Source organism: Poromitra crassiceps (genome assembly GCF_964638095.1).
Source record: "Poromitra crassiceps genome assembly, chromosome: 10".
NCBI lineage: Eukaryota > Metazoa > Chordata > Actinopteri > Beryciformes > Melamphaidae > Poromitra > Poromitra crassiceps.
In genome coordinates, this window is record NC_139631.1 from 44,270,407 (window position 1) to 44,285,949 (window position 15,543).

General features: G+C 45.8%; 1 protein-coding gene across 1 annotated transcript; it reads left to right on the forward strand.

Annotated features, from left to right (window-relative positions):
- Positions 1-1,459: 1,459 nt before the first annotated feature.
- lox (lysyl oxidase) lies at positions 1,460-14,873 on the forward strand (the record flags this gene model as incomplete). Its single annotated transcript, XM_083645053.1, has 6 exons — positions 1,460-1,595; positions 8,497-8,605; positions 12,601-12,732; positions 13,090-13,246; positions 14,478-14,573; positions 14,754-14,873. The coding sequence occupies 6 exons, from the start codon at positions 1,460-1,462 to the stop codon at positions 14,871-14,873; spliced, it is 750 nt and encodes a 249-aa protein (XP_083501179.1).
- Positions 14,874-15,543: the final 670 nt, after the last annotated feature.

A 15,543-nucleotide genomic window follows, 5' to 3' on the forward strand; every position in this document is an offset into this window, starting at 1 on the left:
TTAGCCCTAGGCATTAGAGGTGTCATTTCAAAGCAGCAGCAATGTCTTATTTTACACTGTTTCATTTATTTATTCATGTAGGCTACATGTTTTCATGTTTAAAAGCTGAAATAAAAAATTAGGCTTTACGAGCTTAATTTAAAAAATAAATAGATGTCTCCTGCCTGTCTCATTATTCAGACAAATCATCCGATAGGCCGACGTCAATCATATATGTCTCTTATTGCTCAAAATATGTCCCCATCACTCTGTTGCATTGACTGTTGATATGGTCGAAATAATTAGTGAAGATATTCTATAATTAGTTTTTTTAATATAGAATAGTGGATTATTCGTATTGGACAGTCGAATTCGATGTCAATAGAGCAATGGCCTTTGTGCCCTAACAAAATTTGCGATGCCGAAGGCCAGATGGCCTTGCCTCTAAAATTACGAAAATTTGGTGGTCTTAGCCATTGTTCACACAGGACGCCGAACATAAGCAGAACTGAAGCTTGAAGCAGGCACAAGCTGAACGTACGCCTTACCGTGCACACAAGACGCCTTCTCTTTTCCTCTCAGCGCCTACTCTCGCACCTTGAAGCCGCCCACAACTCCCATTGACTTCATGCCTGGATTCAGCGTCACGCTTGGAAAATCGGCGTCAATCCTGAGTTATCGCTTCAGCGTGGCGTGAGCGTGGCTTCAGCAAGGCGTCAGCGTGGCACACGCACGGGTGGTGTGAACGGCTTCGCCTGTTAACAAGGACGCCTATGCTGAACCCACAAGTTCAGCATAGGTAGAGCTTCGGTTGAGCGTTACTTCGGCGTACTGTGTGAGCGGGGGCTTAGGGTTAAGCATTGGGTAGGTGGTTTTAGGGTTAGGCATTGGGTAGGTGGTCTTATAGGGTTAGAGTCTGCATATGGTGGTGGGTTTAGGATTAGGTCTTCGACCCGGGGGCTAACGGAGACCGGTTCTCATCATCCAGAATGAGTTGGGAAGAGGTCCGCCCCTGGTGCGTTCCAGAAGACGCACAAGGCTCCGGAGTGCGTTACCTCACATGCACACGTTGGGTGACAAAGCGGGGCTCTGGTATGAATTCGGAGTGAGAACAGGCCAGGCTGCACATGGAAACGTTAGTAGTGTATTACTCTGCACCAAAAGGTGTTTTGTCCGAGCTGCTGTAGTCACTCCTCCCTTACCTAACGGGCAGGTCTTCAGCATCCTGAGCCGCGGCTCTCAGTACCAGCCGTCCCACAGGAGGCAGGCGGGTCCGACGCGGCCCCGGGAAAACCCCGTCGTGGTCCTCAGCAACAGTAACGACACGGCGCCCGCCGCCAGCGCCTCCCGAGGCTCTCCACGGGTCCCGGCCAGCAGCAGCACTGCGCAATTCCGCACGGCGCGCCAGCAGAGGCCACCACACCGGCCGCCACATGCAGAGAGTAATGCAGACTCCGCCCCGGTCCGACGGGAGGACATGATGGTCGGAGATGATCCAAACGACCCATACAAGTCTTCCAACTACTATCCTTATTACAACTACTACAACTCCTACTACAGACCGAGGCCCAGGGCGGCGCCGCGCCACGGGTACGGCACCAGCTACCACCAACACGGTAGGACTACATACTGCAACTAACAATTATTGGCATTATTGTTTTATCTGTCAATTATTTTCCCGACTAATTGAACACAGTGTTTCTCAAGTGGTGGGTCGGGACCCAAACATGGGTCGCGGCTGTGTTTTGAACAACCCAATCTAAATTTGTTTTTTTAAATAGCAAAGTTTTTGGACCAACGTTGCTGTTACAATTTCGGCTCCGAAATAGTGAAATGGTAACGTACATTTATACAGGGGTGGGCGTGGTTTCCAGAGATTTTCCCTTTCTAACCCCTCCCCCTATACCCTAACTTTAAACCTAAAATCTCATAACGTTACCATTTTACAATTTTGGAGCCGAAATTGTAAAATAGCAACGTTGGTCCAAAATGTTGCTATTTTACAATTGTCTGCGAGACTGTGTTGGTTTTGAATGGGTCGCGGATGCCCCTGGGAAAAAAAAGTCCAAGTATCCCTAAATGGTGTTGTCTTGACTTGTTTTACTGAAAGGATTACTGAAAGAAAAAGTTGCCTGTAAACATGCCTGTAATTCAAGATGTCTGCCTTTTTATTACATTGGTTTGTTTTATCGCTAGTTGCAATTATGTTTTTTTTCCTTCTTTTCTTTCAATATTTTATTTTCATTTTTCTATAGAACACAAACAAAACAAACAGGCTCAGACACAAGAAAAGAAAAGAATAAACAAACATACAACATAATGAACATTCAACATTACAGTGGTGCTACCAGCCACATAAGGTGCTTATATTTCTTGTTTTAACAGTGCATGTAGGCATTGCATATTACTGCACGGTTTTTTGTGAAATACATTTGAGTGGTATAAAAAAATTAATTTGGGTCATGACTTAATGACTAAGGAAAAATGTGGGTCATGCGGATAGACCAGTTGAGAACCACAAGTCTATAAAATGACACAAAATGGTAAAAAATGTCAATCACATTTTCCCCAAAGCCCAAGCCCATATCCACAAATGTCTTCTTTTGTCCTGAGCAACAGTCCACAATCCAAAGAGAATACTGTCATAGAAGACTAAAGAAACCAGAAAATATTCACATTTAAGAAGCTTTTTTAACAATTTGTCTAAAAGTTTAATGGATTATAAAAAATAGTTGACGATTAATTTTCTCTCGATTGACTAATCGATTGACGACTGCAGCTCTATGAAACTTTTTTCACTTGCCTTTAATGTTATGCAAACATCCCTGTCTTTCTAAAAAAAATATTTCAGAAGTGAAACTTTTAATTCTGTTTCCACTGGAGAGTTTCCTCTTTCTGCAGTTTGTAGTTTCCTCTGTCCTGTTTAGAGCTAGTTTGTAGTTTCCTCTGTCCTGTTTAGAACTACAGTTTGTAGTTTCCTCTGTCCTGTTTAGAACAGTTTGTAGTTTCCTCTGTCCTGTTTAGAACTACAGTTTGTAGTTTCCTCTGTCCTGTTTAGAACAGTTTGTAGTTGCCTCTGTCCTGTTTAGAACTACAGTTTGTAGTTCTCTATCGTCTATCGGGGTTTACCCTCCAATACAGAGATGAGATATGAATATATCTTGTATGGGAAACCTGATTATTGGAATCAGGTGACGTGAATAATTACTTTAAGATAATCCACCTGTGGACGTGGTTCCAGCCGAGCTGATATAACCACCTGTTAATTCTGGGGACTCTTCTCTCGTTAAACAGCCTTCCCTCTTACCTTCGGTGGGAGAGAGCACTGATGGTCCATGTGCCAGGGCTGGACAATTGTGCGGCGGATCAGCTGTCCAGGGGGGGTCCAGACCCAGGGGAGTGGCGGCTGCACCCTCAGGTGGTCGCGGAGATTTGGCTCCGCTATGGATGAGCAGAGGTCGACCTGTTTGCATCACAGGAATCCACCCACTGTCTCCTGTTCTTCTCGCTAGGGAAGGACAATCCTCCCCTTGGAGTGGACGCCTTGGCTCAGCCTTGGCCACGCGTCCTGCTGTACGCTTTCCCTTATTTGTTCCTCCTACAGTGGGTACGATTGGAGGAAATTAGGCTGGTCATGGTGGCCCTGTGTTGGCCACACAACACAGGGCCGACCTGGTTCTCAGACATCCCGCAACTGCTGGATGGGACCCCATGGGAGCTTCCAGTGCGGCGGGACTTGCTGTCCCAGGCACAAGGTGCTCTGGTTCATCCCTTTCCCCAGGGGCTCAATCTCTGGCCGTGGCCCCTGAGGGGACCAAACTATTAGCCATGGGGCTGTCTCCTTCGGTGGTTGGTACACTGCAAGAGGCTCGGGCACCATCGACGAGAGCACTCTACGCTTTCAGATGGAGGGCCTTTGCGGCCTGGTGCGGGGAGCAGCAGATTGACCCGCTTACATCCTCTGCCCCGGCCATTCTGCAGTTCCTAAGGGCTTTTGGATGCCTCAGGGGTGACATGGGAGCTCGGGTTGGGAAGTATCGGTTGTCTAAGGAGGTAGACAAGCTGATATCCCAGTTCCTCAAGGGCGCTAGGAGACGCATCGGCCTACGCGGTAGGCCGTCTCTCCCACCCTGGGATTTGGAGTTGGTTCTAGTGGCTCTAGAAGCACCTCCATTTGAGCCCTTGGAGTCAGTAGACCTAAAGTGGCTATCCTTCAAATCTGCCATTCTGTTGGCCTTGGCCACGGCCAAGAGGATGGGGGAGCTCCATGCTCTCTCAGTGCATGAAGGCCAGCCGAGCCAGGCCATAGACTCCGGTCCCTCTACTCTGCTCCGACAGAGGAAGGGGAGCGCAGGCACTCGCTGGTTTGCCCGGTCAGGACACTGAGAGTGTATCTGGACCGGACACAGGGCCATAGGTGGACTGACCAGTTGTTTGTCTGTTTCAGGCCAGACCGCTGGTGGCAGCCGCTGTCTAAGGCCCGTCTTTCCCACTGGATTGTGGAAGCTATTCAGCAGGCATATGTGGTGGCTGAGATGCCCTTCCCTTTGGGGGTGCGGGCACACTCGACCCGGGGCATGGCTACGTCCTGGACGGCGTGGGCCGGTGCGTCACTCGGTGAGATCTGCGAGGCGGCCACCTGGTCGGCCCCTTCCACATTTGCTCGATTCTACCAATTAAATGTGGCTGCAGGCATGTCGTTTGGCAAATGGGTGCTTGGCAGAGCCCGGCGGTAGTGACTTTTGGTGTGTGGGCTGTCTGAGTGGCCTCTTGACCCCTCCTGTTGAGCCTTCGCGAGTTGTGGGGCCAACTAGCCCTCAGTACCGTCTGGCACCGGGGCTCCAACCGACAGCATGTCTGGCGGAGCTGGCCGACTTTTGGGCGTTTGTACATAGTGTACATTTGTATGTATATAGTTGTTGATGCACTTGTTGATTTTGTAGAGCACTCTTGGTGGCGGTGATGTCTCATTCAAAGCTCCCACGATTCAGCCTCCTGGGGGGGCTGGTGCTGCTCTATTCCCTCGCGGTGTGTCTTACAGCACTTCCCATACAAGATATACATATATAAGGTTACATGATATAACCATGGTTCTCTGAGTGGAGGGGTTTACCCTCCAGTTCGAGGCCGCTCGGGGATTCGTTCAATCGAAACTTTAGTCGAGTTGGGCATGGTTAATAGGTGGTTATCAGCTTGGCTGGAACCACAGGTGGATTGTCTTAAAGTAATTATTCATGTCATCTGATTCCAATAATCAGGTTTGCCATACAAGATATATTCATATATCTGTATTGGAGGGTAAACCCCTCCACTCAGGAAACCATGGTTACATCATGTAACCTTACGTTTTGCTGACACACAAGGATTTATCAGGACGACGGCTGCTTTACTCCAGCTGGAGCTGGAGAACATGGGCGCTCCAGCCCGCAGGTATAATTATTAATCCTTTAAGTTGTGTTTCTCAAACAAACAGAAGCATACGGCTAATTATTATTCACACTGACATCATCCACATAGGCAGATGCTCCCAATCAACTGTGGGAAACCAGTAGGAGGCGGGGCCGCCTGGCTGCACGCCATGAATGTTTTTGGATGCACGGCCTTCTCGTTTTTGGGATACCAAGCTGTTGGACAATTAGGTTTTCCGTCCAATGGGACATTTTTCAGACTATTGGGGTTTTGGAGGTGCTGGAACAATGGGCAGTCCCCCAAATACTCTGGTTAGCTATAGCTGCTGACATCTTTTCTAAACAATAAAACCAATCGGAGGGATCAGCATGTGTGATGTCATTGGGCAACAGGGTGTTGTTGTAATGTCATTGGGCAGCAGGGTGTTGATGTCATTGGGCAACAGGGTGTTATAGTGAAAAGGGAGAGAGGACTGGGTTTGAAGCCTCCATGTCAACAAACCGCACCCTGCTGTGTCCTTGTAAGTGTCCTTGAGCAAGACACTTATGGCTCATTTCCACCGCAGGTAGTAACGCGATCCCGCTCCGCTCGACTCGATAAATTGTCTCATCCCACCGGTTTAAACTGTCCCAGCCCGGGTTGTATTGGGGCCGAGTCGTGCTACTTTTCGTACCTGCTTCGTCGAGGTTCTATTCTGTGAACCCGGGTTCATACGGTGACGTGAAAACATTGTAGACGACTGATTGGCCAGGCAGAATCGTGTTTACTCTATCTACTGACTGTCAATGCGCTGCATACCAGTTTAGTGGGCTTACCTTCTCTTCTGTTATGTTATTTCCATCAGTCTTTTGTGCTGCCTTCGCCTCTGGTGAAATAAAGTCGTGGCGGTGGTTTCAATTGTTTTCAGAGTGAAAAAAGTCCGCTGCTCAGCAAGCTCCTGTAGTTAGTTGAGCTGCAGCGCTCCGCTAGGCCGCAGCGGGTGTTTGGTGAAGCCGCGGTCTTGCCTGGTGAGAGGCCGCGGGGTACAGGGCAGGCTTCCGTCCACGCGCAGCGCAGCGCATGCCTGAGTTTGACTAACTACAAAGTGATATCCATTCTCCTGGCCGATTGTCACATTCGCCCATGTACACTGTAGGTCATTTAGAGGCACCAGTATTTCATAAACAGTTTAAAAGTTCTGTGGATGGATTTAATTGTAACGTTATGTTATAGCCTACTTCGGCTATAAGCGAAGGACAGATATGCGGAGGCGGGGGTGGGTGGGGGCAGATGATCCGCGGTGGAAGCAAAACGTCCATCGAGCCGAAACGATTAGAGCCGAGTGGTGACGAGCTGTGCAGGGCAGTAAAATGTGGTGGAAATGAGCCATTACAGTAATCCCTAGTAGGGCTGCACGATTAATCGAAATAAAATCGCAATGTCGATTCGTAGAAAGCGCGGATCTCATTTCTAAATGACGTCGATTCTGCCGCATTTTCATTCAGGGACATCAGCTGCAAGAAAACAAGCGCTCCTACTATCATGACGAAGTGAGTAGGCAGAGCAGTCAGCAGAGACCGGGGCACGGCTCTGTCTGCCGGCAGACCTCCGCAGATGTAGAGTGATTCAGTGAGAAACAGGCCCATTAAAGTAACAATGAACGCAGTACTACAGGTTTCACTCTCAAATGACCATATCAGCATATAGAATAGGAATAGCAAATAGGAATAGAATCCCCAAACTTGCTGCACATTCATTTCTTAGGCCCGATAGCCTAGCCTACTTTGTGTTGATATCTGCGCGCTGCAAAATGAGGGATAAAGGTGCTCTTATACTCGATCAAGCTCCGTGGGGGTGTGGCCCCGCGAGTCTCCGCGAGTCACCGTGCAGACCCCGCGCTGGGGCTGATGCCATTATACTCACAAAGTGATCAGCCAAGTGATCAGCATGTATTGTACAATGGTAATAGTGAGAACAGCCCGTGAAAAGTCACAATGAAACGCTATTATGTGCAGTACTGAGTGCGCTTTCACTCTCAAACGACCGCACATCAGCACATGAAGGAATCACCAAACTTGTTTTTACTGAAAGCCGTTTTACTTCTCAGCGCTGATTGCCTACTCTGTGCTGCTTTTAATCTCTATCAATAATGCTCTCAACACAACACATTTACTTGGTGAAATGACTAAAAACGAACAGTTGCAAATCAAAGTTGATAGCCTACCACATGGGTCAAGAAATGTGGCGGAAACACAGCTCAGTGTTCAGGGCTCAGTGGCTTGAAAGCGGCCATGTTTGGAGAGAAGCCTGCTCGCGCTGTGAGAAAAAAAATCAGGCACACGGTGGGCGCCCGATGGAGGTAGCGTAGCGAATAACCACGTCCAACAAATTTACGTCATTTGACGCGCCCGGCCCTCGCTTCACGGCAGGGTGAGCATAATTTAGCCTTTAGAGTGAGGAAGCGCTACTCGCCCTCTCGCAACTTCAAACGTTGCATCACCTGGTCTATACAGTCAGCAGCGATCAAATGTAGAGACAGAATTGCGGGGAGGATATAATGTTGCGCGACAATGACAGATTTATGGTCCAGCCGAACTATGGAACGATAGCATATGAGCCTGACGGTCCATTTGATCGATAGTGACTTCACCATGAAAACTCGTGCACAGACTGCATTTCTCACACAAGCGAACGCCCAGGTACTGAAGGACACTCTTACCTCCTCCTTAACTATGCCATTTAGCGAAATTTGTATAATAATAATAATAATAATAACAACAGTAACAATAATCTATTTTACATCAATATGTTTCAATAATATAATAGATTAATACAAGTAGATGATGATGCCAATAATTAATTAAAATATGTTTTCGTTCTGTTTTTCATGTCTGGTAAATGAGTGCAATAAATGCTGAAAAAAAATCGTGAGAGAATTGTGATTTCAATTCAGAGAAAGAAAATTGTGATTCTCATTTTTTCCAGAATCGTGCAGCCCTAATCCCTAGCTGGCCCAGAGTCTTTGCCGCAGGTCAACCTGCTTTCTTCCATCTTCCCTGTCTTTCCATACTGTGACTGATTGGCCAATAATTGGTTATCTGGATGTGTGGTGTCTCGTCCGAAGTGCAGGTCTGCCTGATCTGGTTCCTGATCCCTACTACATCCAGATCGCCACCTACATCCAGAGACTTCCCATGTACAACCTGCACTGTGCCGCCGAGGAGAACTGCCTTGCCACGTGAGGCCATGGTCGAGAATGACCCTTATGATTATCGTGATATTGATTTCAAACGTATTGCCTGCAGCCTGCAGCCCCAGCATACTCTGTTCTGCTCTCTCTTCTTTCCCTCCCTCCCCCTCTCCCGTCACTCGCTCCCTCCTCCCACCCCTCTCCCCTTCTCTCCCCCCATTCACTCCCCAGTATTCTCTCCCTTTCTCCCCCCGTTCTCTTCCCCCTCCCCCCTCCTCTCTCTACTTCTCTGTCTCTCTCTAATGTAAGATTGTTCAATGCTGTTTATTGATAGTGCTTAGACTTAGCTAGACGTGTTCAATCAGGAGACTTGATGAATAACAATGATTTTATTATAATGATGATGAATGATCTTTACAGAATATTATGATGAGAAAGTTAGTTAGTCTTTAGAGCTTGACACCACAGGGAGATATCGAGATCGAGCTGGATCAGCTCGAACAGCACAGCCATTTATACTCCCCTGTGGAGTCAGGATACTGGTGCTGGTGAAAGCTCTTGATGACTGATGGATCAAGGAACTTGGCAGAGACGGGGAGGTGGTGGGTGTGCGTCAACCAGCAGGGTTTAGAGAGACTGAGGGTGTATTCACACCTGTAGGTCGTTTGCTTTGTTCCGATTCAGGTACTTAATTGATACAATTGTTGCATTTGTGCCTTGGTTCGTTTGTGTTCACACAGCCACAAATGAAACGGTCCAAATAGTATTGTCAAACTTCCTGGATTGGCCAGCAGAGACTCTGATAGGCTAATAGCCTCTCGGGATGGACAAAATAATTCCCAGAGATTTTCCTATATGATTATAAAAATGCGTTTTGTTAGACCTACATTTTAGGCTATGTCGGGCGTCCGCCGTGCGAGGAGAGAGAGAGAGAGAGAGAGAGAGAGAGAAAGAAAGAAAGAAAGAAAGAAAGAGGGAGGGATCGGGAGAGAGAGGGAGAAAGTTCTTTATTTATTTATTAATGTATGCTATGTAGCCTATGTAAGCCTATGTATTTATTTAGCCTATTTAGGCTATTGGGAATTTGGAGATAGAAGATCAAAGACCCTCGCAAATTCTGCTATTAGGCTACTATCACGGAGATGAGGATTAGCCGAGACATAGGCTATATGAACACCTGTCCTGTCAGGAATAAAATATGAATAAATAATTTAATAATAACGGACATTTCGAGGAAGACATGCAATCAGTCTGATTGTCTGATTGAACCAGACAATCTTATCACAAAGAAGGCTGGCTCTGATTACCACGATTTGTTTTCATTTATTGAATGGAGACCAGAGAGAGCGAGAGAGAGGGAGAGAGAGGGCGGTGTGCTGCGCAGCACACCGCACGCAAAATCCGTAGAGATTCAACACATTAACGTTGCTTCCCATGGTCCGAGGTAAGTTGATTGAGTTCAAACTGCTGATGTGATGATCCAAAAATCCCCCAAAGTTTATCGATGCAAGTCACAAGTCGCCAAAACAGGATCTGAAAGATGTTGTTTTTAAACGATAAAAATGTTCGTTCTTCAGGCCATTACGCACAGCGCAGCTGACTACGGCAGCTGGTTTATCCAAAAATGCGCACCGTTTACTGCTGTTGTGGCGGATCGAGGTCGGCTCACGTTCTCACCACAAACGAACTGCACCAGAGTTCGTTTGGAAGCGGACCGAGACCACCCTTTCTTGGCGATCTCGGTCCGCTTGTTTTGTCCCGCATCCGAGTGCGATTGCTGTGTTCACACTCCCCCAAACGAACCGCACCAAGGGGGAAAATGCTCTCCGTTTCGGAACAACTGCTCCAAATGAGATAGGTGTGAATACACCCTGAATGAGACACAGAAAAGCATATTTATGCACACAGCAACCATGTGATAGGCTGCCTAAAGGGGAGTGCCACGATGTGATAGGCTAGAAGTGCAGGTGAGCAAAGGTGTATGAGGTGATGTGTTGCTATGCTATTGGCTTATGGGAAACTGGGAGGCAACCACTGATTATTCAATTATCACCAGGAAGCTGACAGGTTAAGGTTAACAGGTGAGCAAGCAGGAGAAGTGCAGTGACTGTGGAACCGGTGAGGATCAAGATCGTCCTGTCTGAACCTTCGTTAAAACTCCACTTCTCTGTGAAGCCCTCTGAGACATGCTTGTGAATTAGGGCTATACAAATAAACTTGGCTTGACTTGACTTCCACTGCCTCGCCACATGAGACCACGCCCACTTGACGTGACCCAGGGGCAGGGCAACTCTAATGGGCAGAGCCAAAGTGCCAGTATTTTCAAGCAAGTTCACTATCTGAGAAAGACGTCGAGAATGACCGTGCTTGCAATTATTTATTTTTATGCCGTCATCTCAAGATCACAAGTTAATTATTTCATTAACTCATTGAGTGCCATGGACGATATGTTCGTCAATTGGTTTAGTAACGTAGAGTGCCAAGGACGAGTATGTTCGTCAATTGCGTTTTTTGACGGTGGGACGTGCATCAAAGCCAGATCCATCTCCTGTGAAAGTATGGTGGCTGTTGAATGTGTAAAAGCTATTTTAGGGACCCATTAGGTGGCGACAGTGCTCTCCAGATTACAGAAAGGCGAGGAAAAAACAGAGAAGAAGTCGTTGGGGAAACGGAAATCGCATCGCATCCGTATGCATCGATATGCATGAAGCATAACGTTAGCTGTGCCTGCAGCAGCCGATCTGCTGCCACAATTAAGCACCTCCGTGTCCGCTGCGATAGCCCATCCGCATGATTTTGTTATTAGTTGTTATTATTCTCAACTGGAAGCATGGGAGCCGGTGACAAATACACATGAACGCTGTAAAAAAGCTGGATGTAGCGGACTTTTCAGTGCAGAGCAAACGCAGCAGAAAGCCCCAGAGACACTCCCATACGGAGGAGGAGTGCAGAGCAGCACACAACACTGACCCAGACAGCAGGACAGGATTGGCAAACGCAAGCCAGAATATCTGATGCCCACCAGCAGCAAATCAAGACCAGCAAGAAGCTGCAACCAGCAGCGCACGCAGGGGCCAGCGCTGCTGGTTGCAGCTAAAAAATATTGTTTTGCCAAACAAAATTCCTTGGTTTTCGCTGTTCTATTGAAGGAAATTATTTTTGAGGTGTGACTACATCAGAACATATTAGCTTCAGTCAGTGATGTGCATGAAATGTTTAATTTCACAAAAGGCTCTTTATCTCTGCTTCTAGAAAAAATGGCTGTTTTTGGTCAAATCAAGCTATCTTCTCTGGCTGATAACTAAAGAACGGAAAATGGTATCAATAAACTTTTTTTTGCTGCTGATACAATAGAGTCTCATCGTTCTTTGTGCGTGTTCGGTGTTTACAATATGTGTGTAATATCACACAATATTCTGTGGGCCTCGAGAAATCACTGAAAACGCTCTGAAACTCTGGCACTGGGAGCGTCCGTTCTCCAAAAGTGGCTGGCACTCAATGAGTTAAGAGGAAACAACATTTTGTTTTCTTGAGATACCGATTATCTCGTTTTCTTGAGATAACGAGATAATTAACTTGTGATCTCGAGATAACATTCAAATCAATAATAGCAAGCACGGCTGTGACGGCCGTCCTCGGCTTCCGTATACATAACAGGAGATTCCTGCTGTTCTTTTCCTTACTCTGCCCATAGAGTTTGTAACTAAATGTTCAATCAGAAATAGGCTTTTATTTAGATTTTTTATCTTATTATTACTATTACTATTATTATTATTGTTATTATTATTATTATTATTATTATTACCTCTATTAGTATTATTTTGTTATTATTATTGTTATTGTTATTGTTATTGTTATTGTTATTGTTATTATTATTATTATTATGTTGTTCATTGATGTTGTTTTTATTTTATTTTAATTCAATTCCTAGTTGCATTACAAATCTTAAAAGTATTAAATTTAGCGGATCATGACCCTACTTACATTCAGATGATCTACTAATTAGCTAATAGCTACTAAATCCTCTTTCCTCTCCTCTTCAGTTCTGCTCGTTATGCTCAGGATTATGAAACCCGGGTTTTGTTGCGGTTTCCGCAGAGGGTGAAGAACCAGGGAACGGCCGACTTCCTGCCCAGCAGACCTCGCTACGCCTGGGAATGGCACAGCTGCCACCAGTAGGTCACACTGAATAATACACAGCAGCTAGCGTTAGCATGTTCACATTAACATCAGTGTGTTTGCTGGCTAGCTAGCAGTTTGTTCAGGTTAACTGTGCTGATCTTCTCAAACTGCAACTCAGTTTGTTTGCCTACTGCTAGGTTTATTAATTATGGTGTGCATCCAAATTGTGCCAAATTGTGTCCAAATTGTCCCCACCCCAAAAAAACAAACAAACAAACAAACAAACAAAAGGTTTGAAAAATGCAGAAATTCTCCTTTAACTTAATGTAACTTCACTTCACTTTACTTAACTTAACTTAACTTAACTTAACTTAACTTAACACGTAACTTAACTTCACTTGTGTGCTCAGTCACTTCCACAGCATGGACCAGTTCAGCCTGTATGAGCTGCTGGACCACAGCACGCAGAGCCGCGTGGCAGAGGGCCACAAGGCCAGCTTCTGCCTGGAGGACACGTCATGTGACCCTGGATACAACCGCCGCTTCGCCTGCACCTCACACACACAGGTGTGTCACACACACACACACACACACACACACACACACACACACACACACACACACACACACGAACACACACACACACACACACACACACACACACACACACACACACACACACACACACACACACACACACACACACACACACACACACACACACACACACACACACACACACACACACACACACACACATTAAAGGGGTAGTTATGATTTTTGGAACCCTAGCCCTATTCAAAATAAGGCATTCACCGCCCAGTCTCACAGAAAATTGTGAAATAGTTATGTTTGTGCACAGCAAAAAACGTTACAGTTAACCAATAAAATCTCTAATCTAATCTAAAATTATTAGATGGTAAAACATTTTGGGGGTGTGGGTTTTGAAAGTAAATAATTAGGTTATAAGGGAGGTGGGAGACCCTAACCCTAACCCCTGCCTCTAAACCTAATCTCTTCCCCCCCAACACCTAAACCTAACCCATCACTCTCAAAACTACCATTAAAAACAAACAAAAAAACATCTAACAATTTTAGAGCCGTTATTTCCAACTGTAACATTTTTCGCTGTGGACCAACGTTACTACTTCACAATTTTCTATGAGACTGTGTTGGTTTCCAAGATCCGTGATTGGTTGAAGAACCATTTAACTGCCTTCCGTTCTGAAGCGTTTTTCTCTCTGTAAGATGAGAACTTCCTCTGGCCACATTTTAATGGTCTGAAGTACAGACTGTTTCTGGAGCGTAGGAAGATTGTGAAAGAGATAGACTGACTTGAGAGACTATATACTCACCGCCATGCTGATGGAAAGTCGGCTGAAGTTTCTTAGTCCAAAAAACAGTCCTGGAGCAAAACAGCGTTGTCCTAAACAACCACAGTTCACGGGGATGTGTAAAACTGTAAAACTTTGACAGTTTGTGAGTTTAAAAAAGAGAAAGAAGAAAGATAATTACTGTAGGTTTAAACATTTTTCTTTCATTGTTCTCATGTATGAGAAGACCCAACATGATCACTGTAAGTAGACTTCTCAGGTGAACTATTCAGTGTGTCATTCCCTCCCAAACTTTTTGATCCATATAAGTGGTTGATCACTACAACTCAACTATCACTGTGTGTGTGTGTGTGTGTGTGTGTGTGTGTGTGTGTGTTTGTGTTTGTGTGTGTGTGTGTGTGTGTGTGTGTGTGTGCGTGCGTGCGTGCGTGCGTGTGTGTGTGTGCATGTGTGTGTGTGCTCAGGGTTTGAGTCCAGGCTGCTATGACACCTACAACGCCGACATCGACTGCCAGTGGATCGACATCACCGACGTCTCTCCTGGGAAATACATCCTCAAGGTCTGTCCTGCCTGCATCCCACTGCAAGCTGCTGCTGCTGCTCTCTCTGGCAGACAGTGGTGGGAGAAGTACTCAGATCTTGGATCTAAGTAAAAGTAGAAATACCACGCTATACAATACAAGATTATTAGCATCAAAATATGTTTAAAGTCACTTTACTGTCTTCTGTTTTCCCTCCAGGTGACGGCGAACCCAGGACACCAGGTTCCAGAGTCCAACTTCAACAACAACGTGGTTCGCTGTGACGTCCAGTACACGGGCACAGCCGCGCACGTGTCCGGCTGCACCACCACCTCGTAAGAAAATAGCCACCGTCTTCTTATTCTGCACCGTTAACGTTTGGTTTTACCACAGTTCTGGGGCCCGTTGTACAAAGCACCTTGAGTTGAGATTTTACTTAAGTCTGAGTTAAGGTTTCCTTAAAATAAAATCAGTTGCACAAAATACCCTTAATCTTAAGGTCTCCTTAATGTATTTAAGATTTTCTCCTTATCTTGGTCTTATACTTAAGGAGTTCCTTAAGCCTTTGACACACTGTGCGATTTTGGTCTGTCCCAGACAAAAGATGGCCAACGTGAAAGAATCGTGGAGATATCTTTGGTCGTGGGTACAAAAATGATGGTCCTGCGTCGCGCAGTGAGAGAAGTTGTCACAGTCTTGAGACCAAAGATACCCTAGGACGAATTCTGACAGTGTCAGAAATTTAAGGTGGCAGCTACGATGACGTCTGATAACAACCAATAGAAATGCTGCATGATCATATCAGTATAGAGGCTAAATGCTACAGTAGTAGAGAACAGTCTAATACAGTAAATAGTTGATGTTACCTCAAGCTCTCTCATAAAATAGTTATAAAATAGTTTTACTTGGTCAAACCAAGCAATTCAGCTATATTCAGAATCAGGAGAAACCAAAGAACATTTCACTCAGACCAAAAGACAAGAACCTTTCTTTCTGTTGGTCTGAGTGA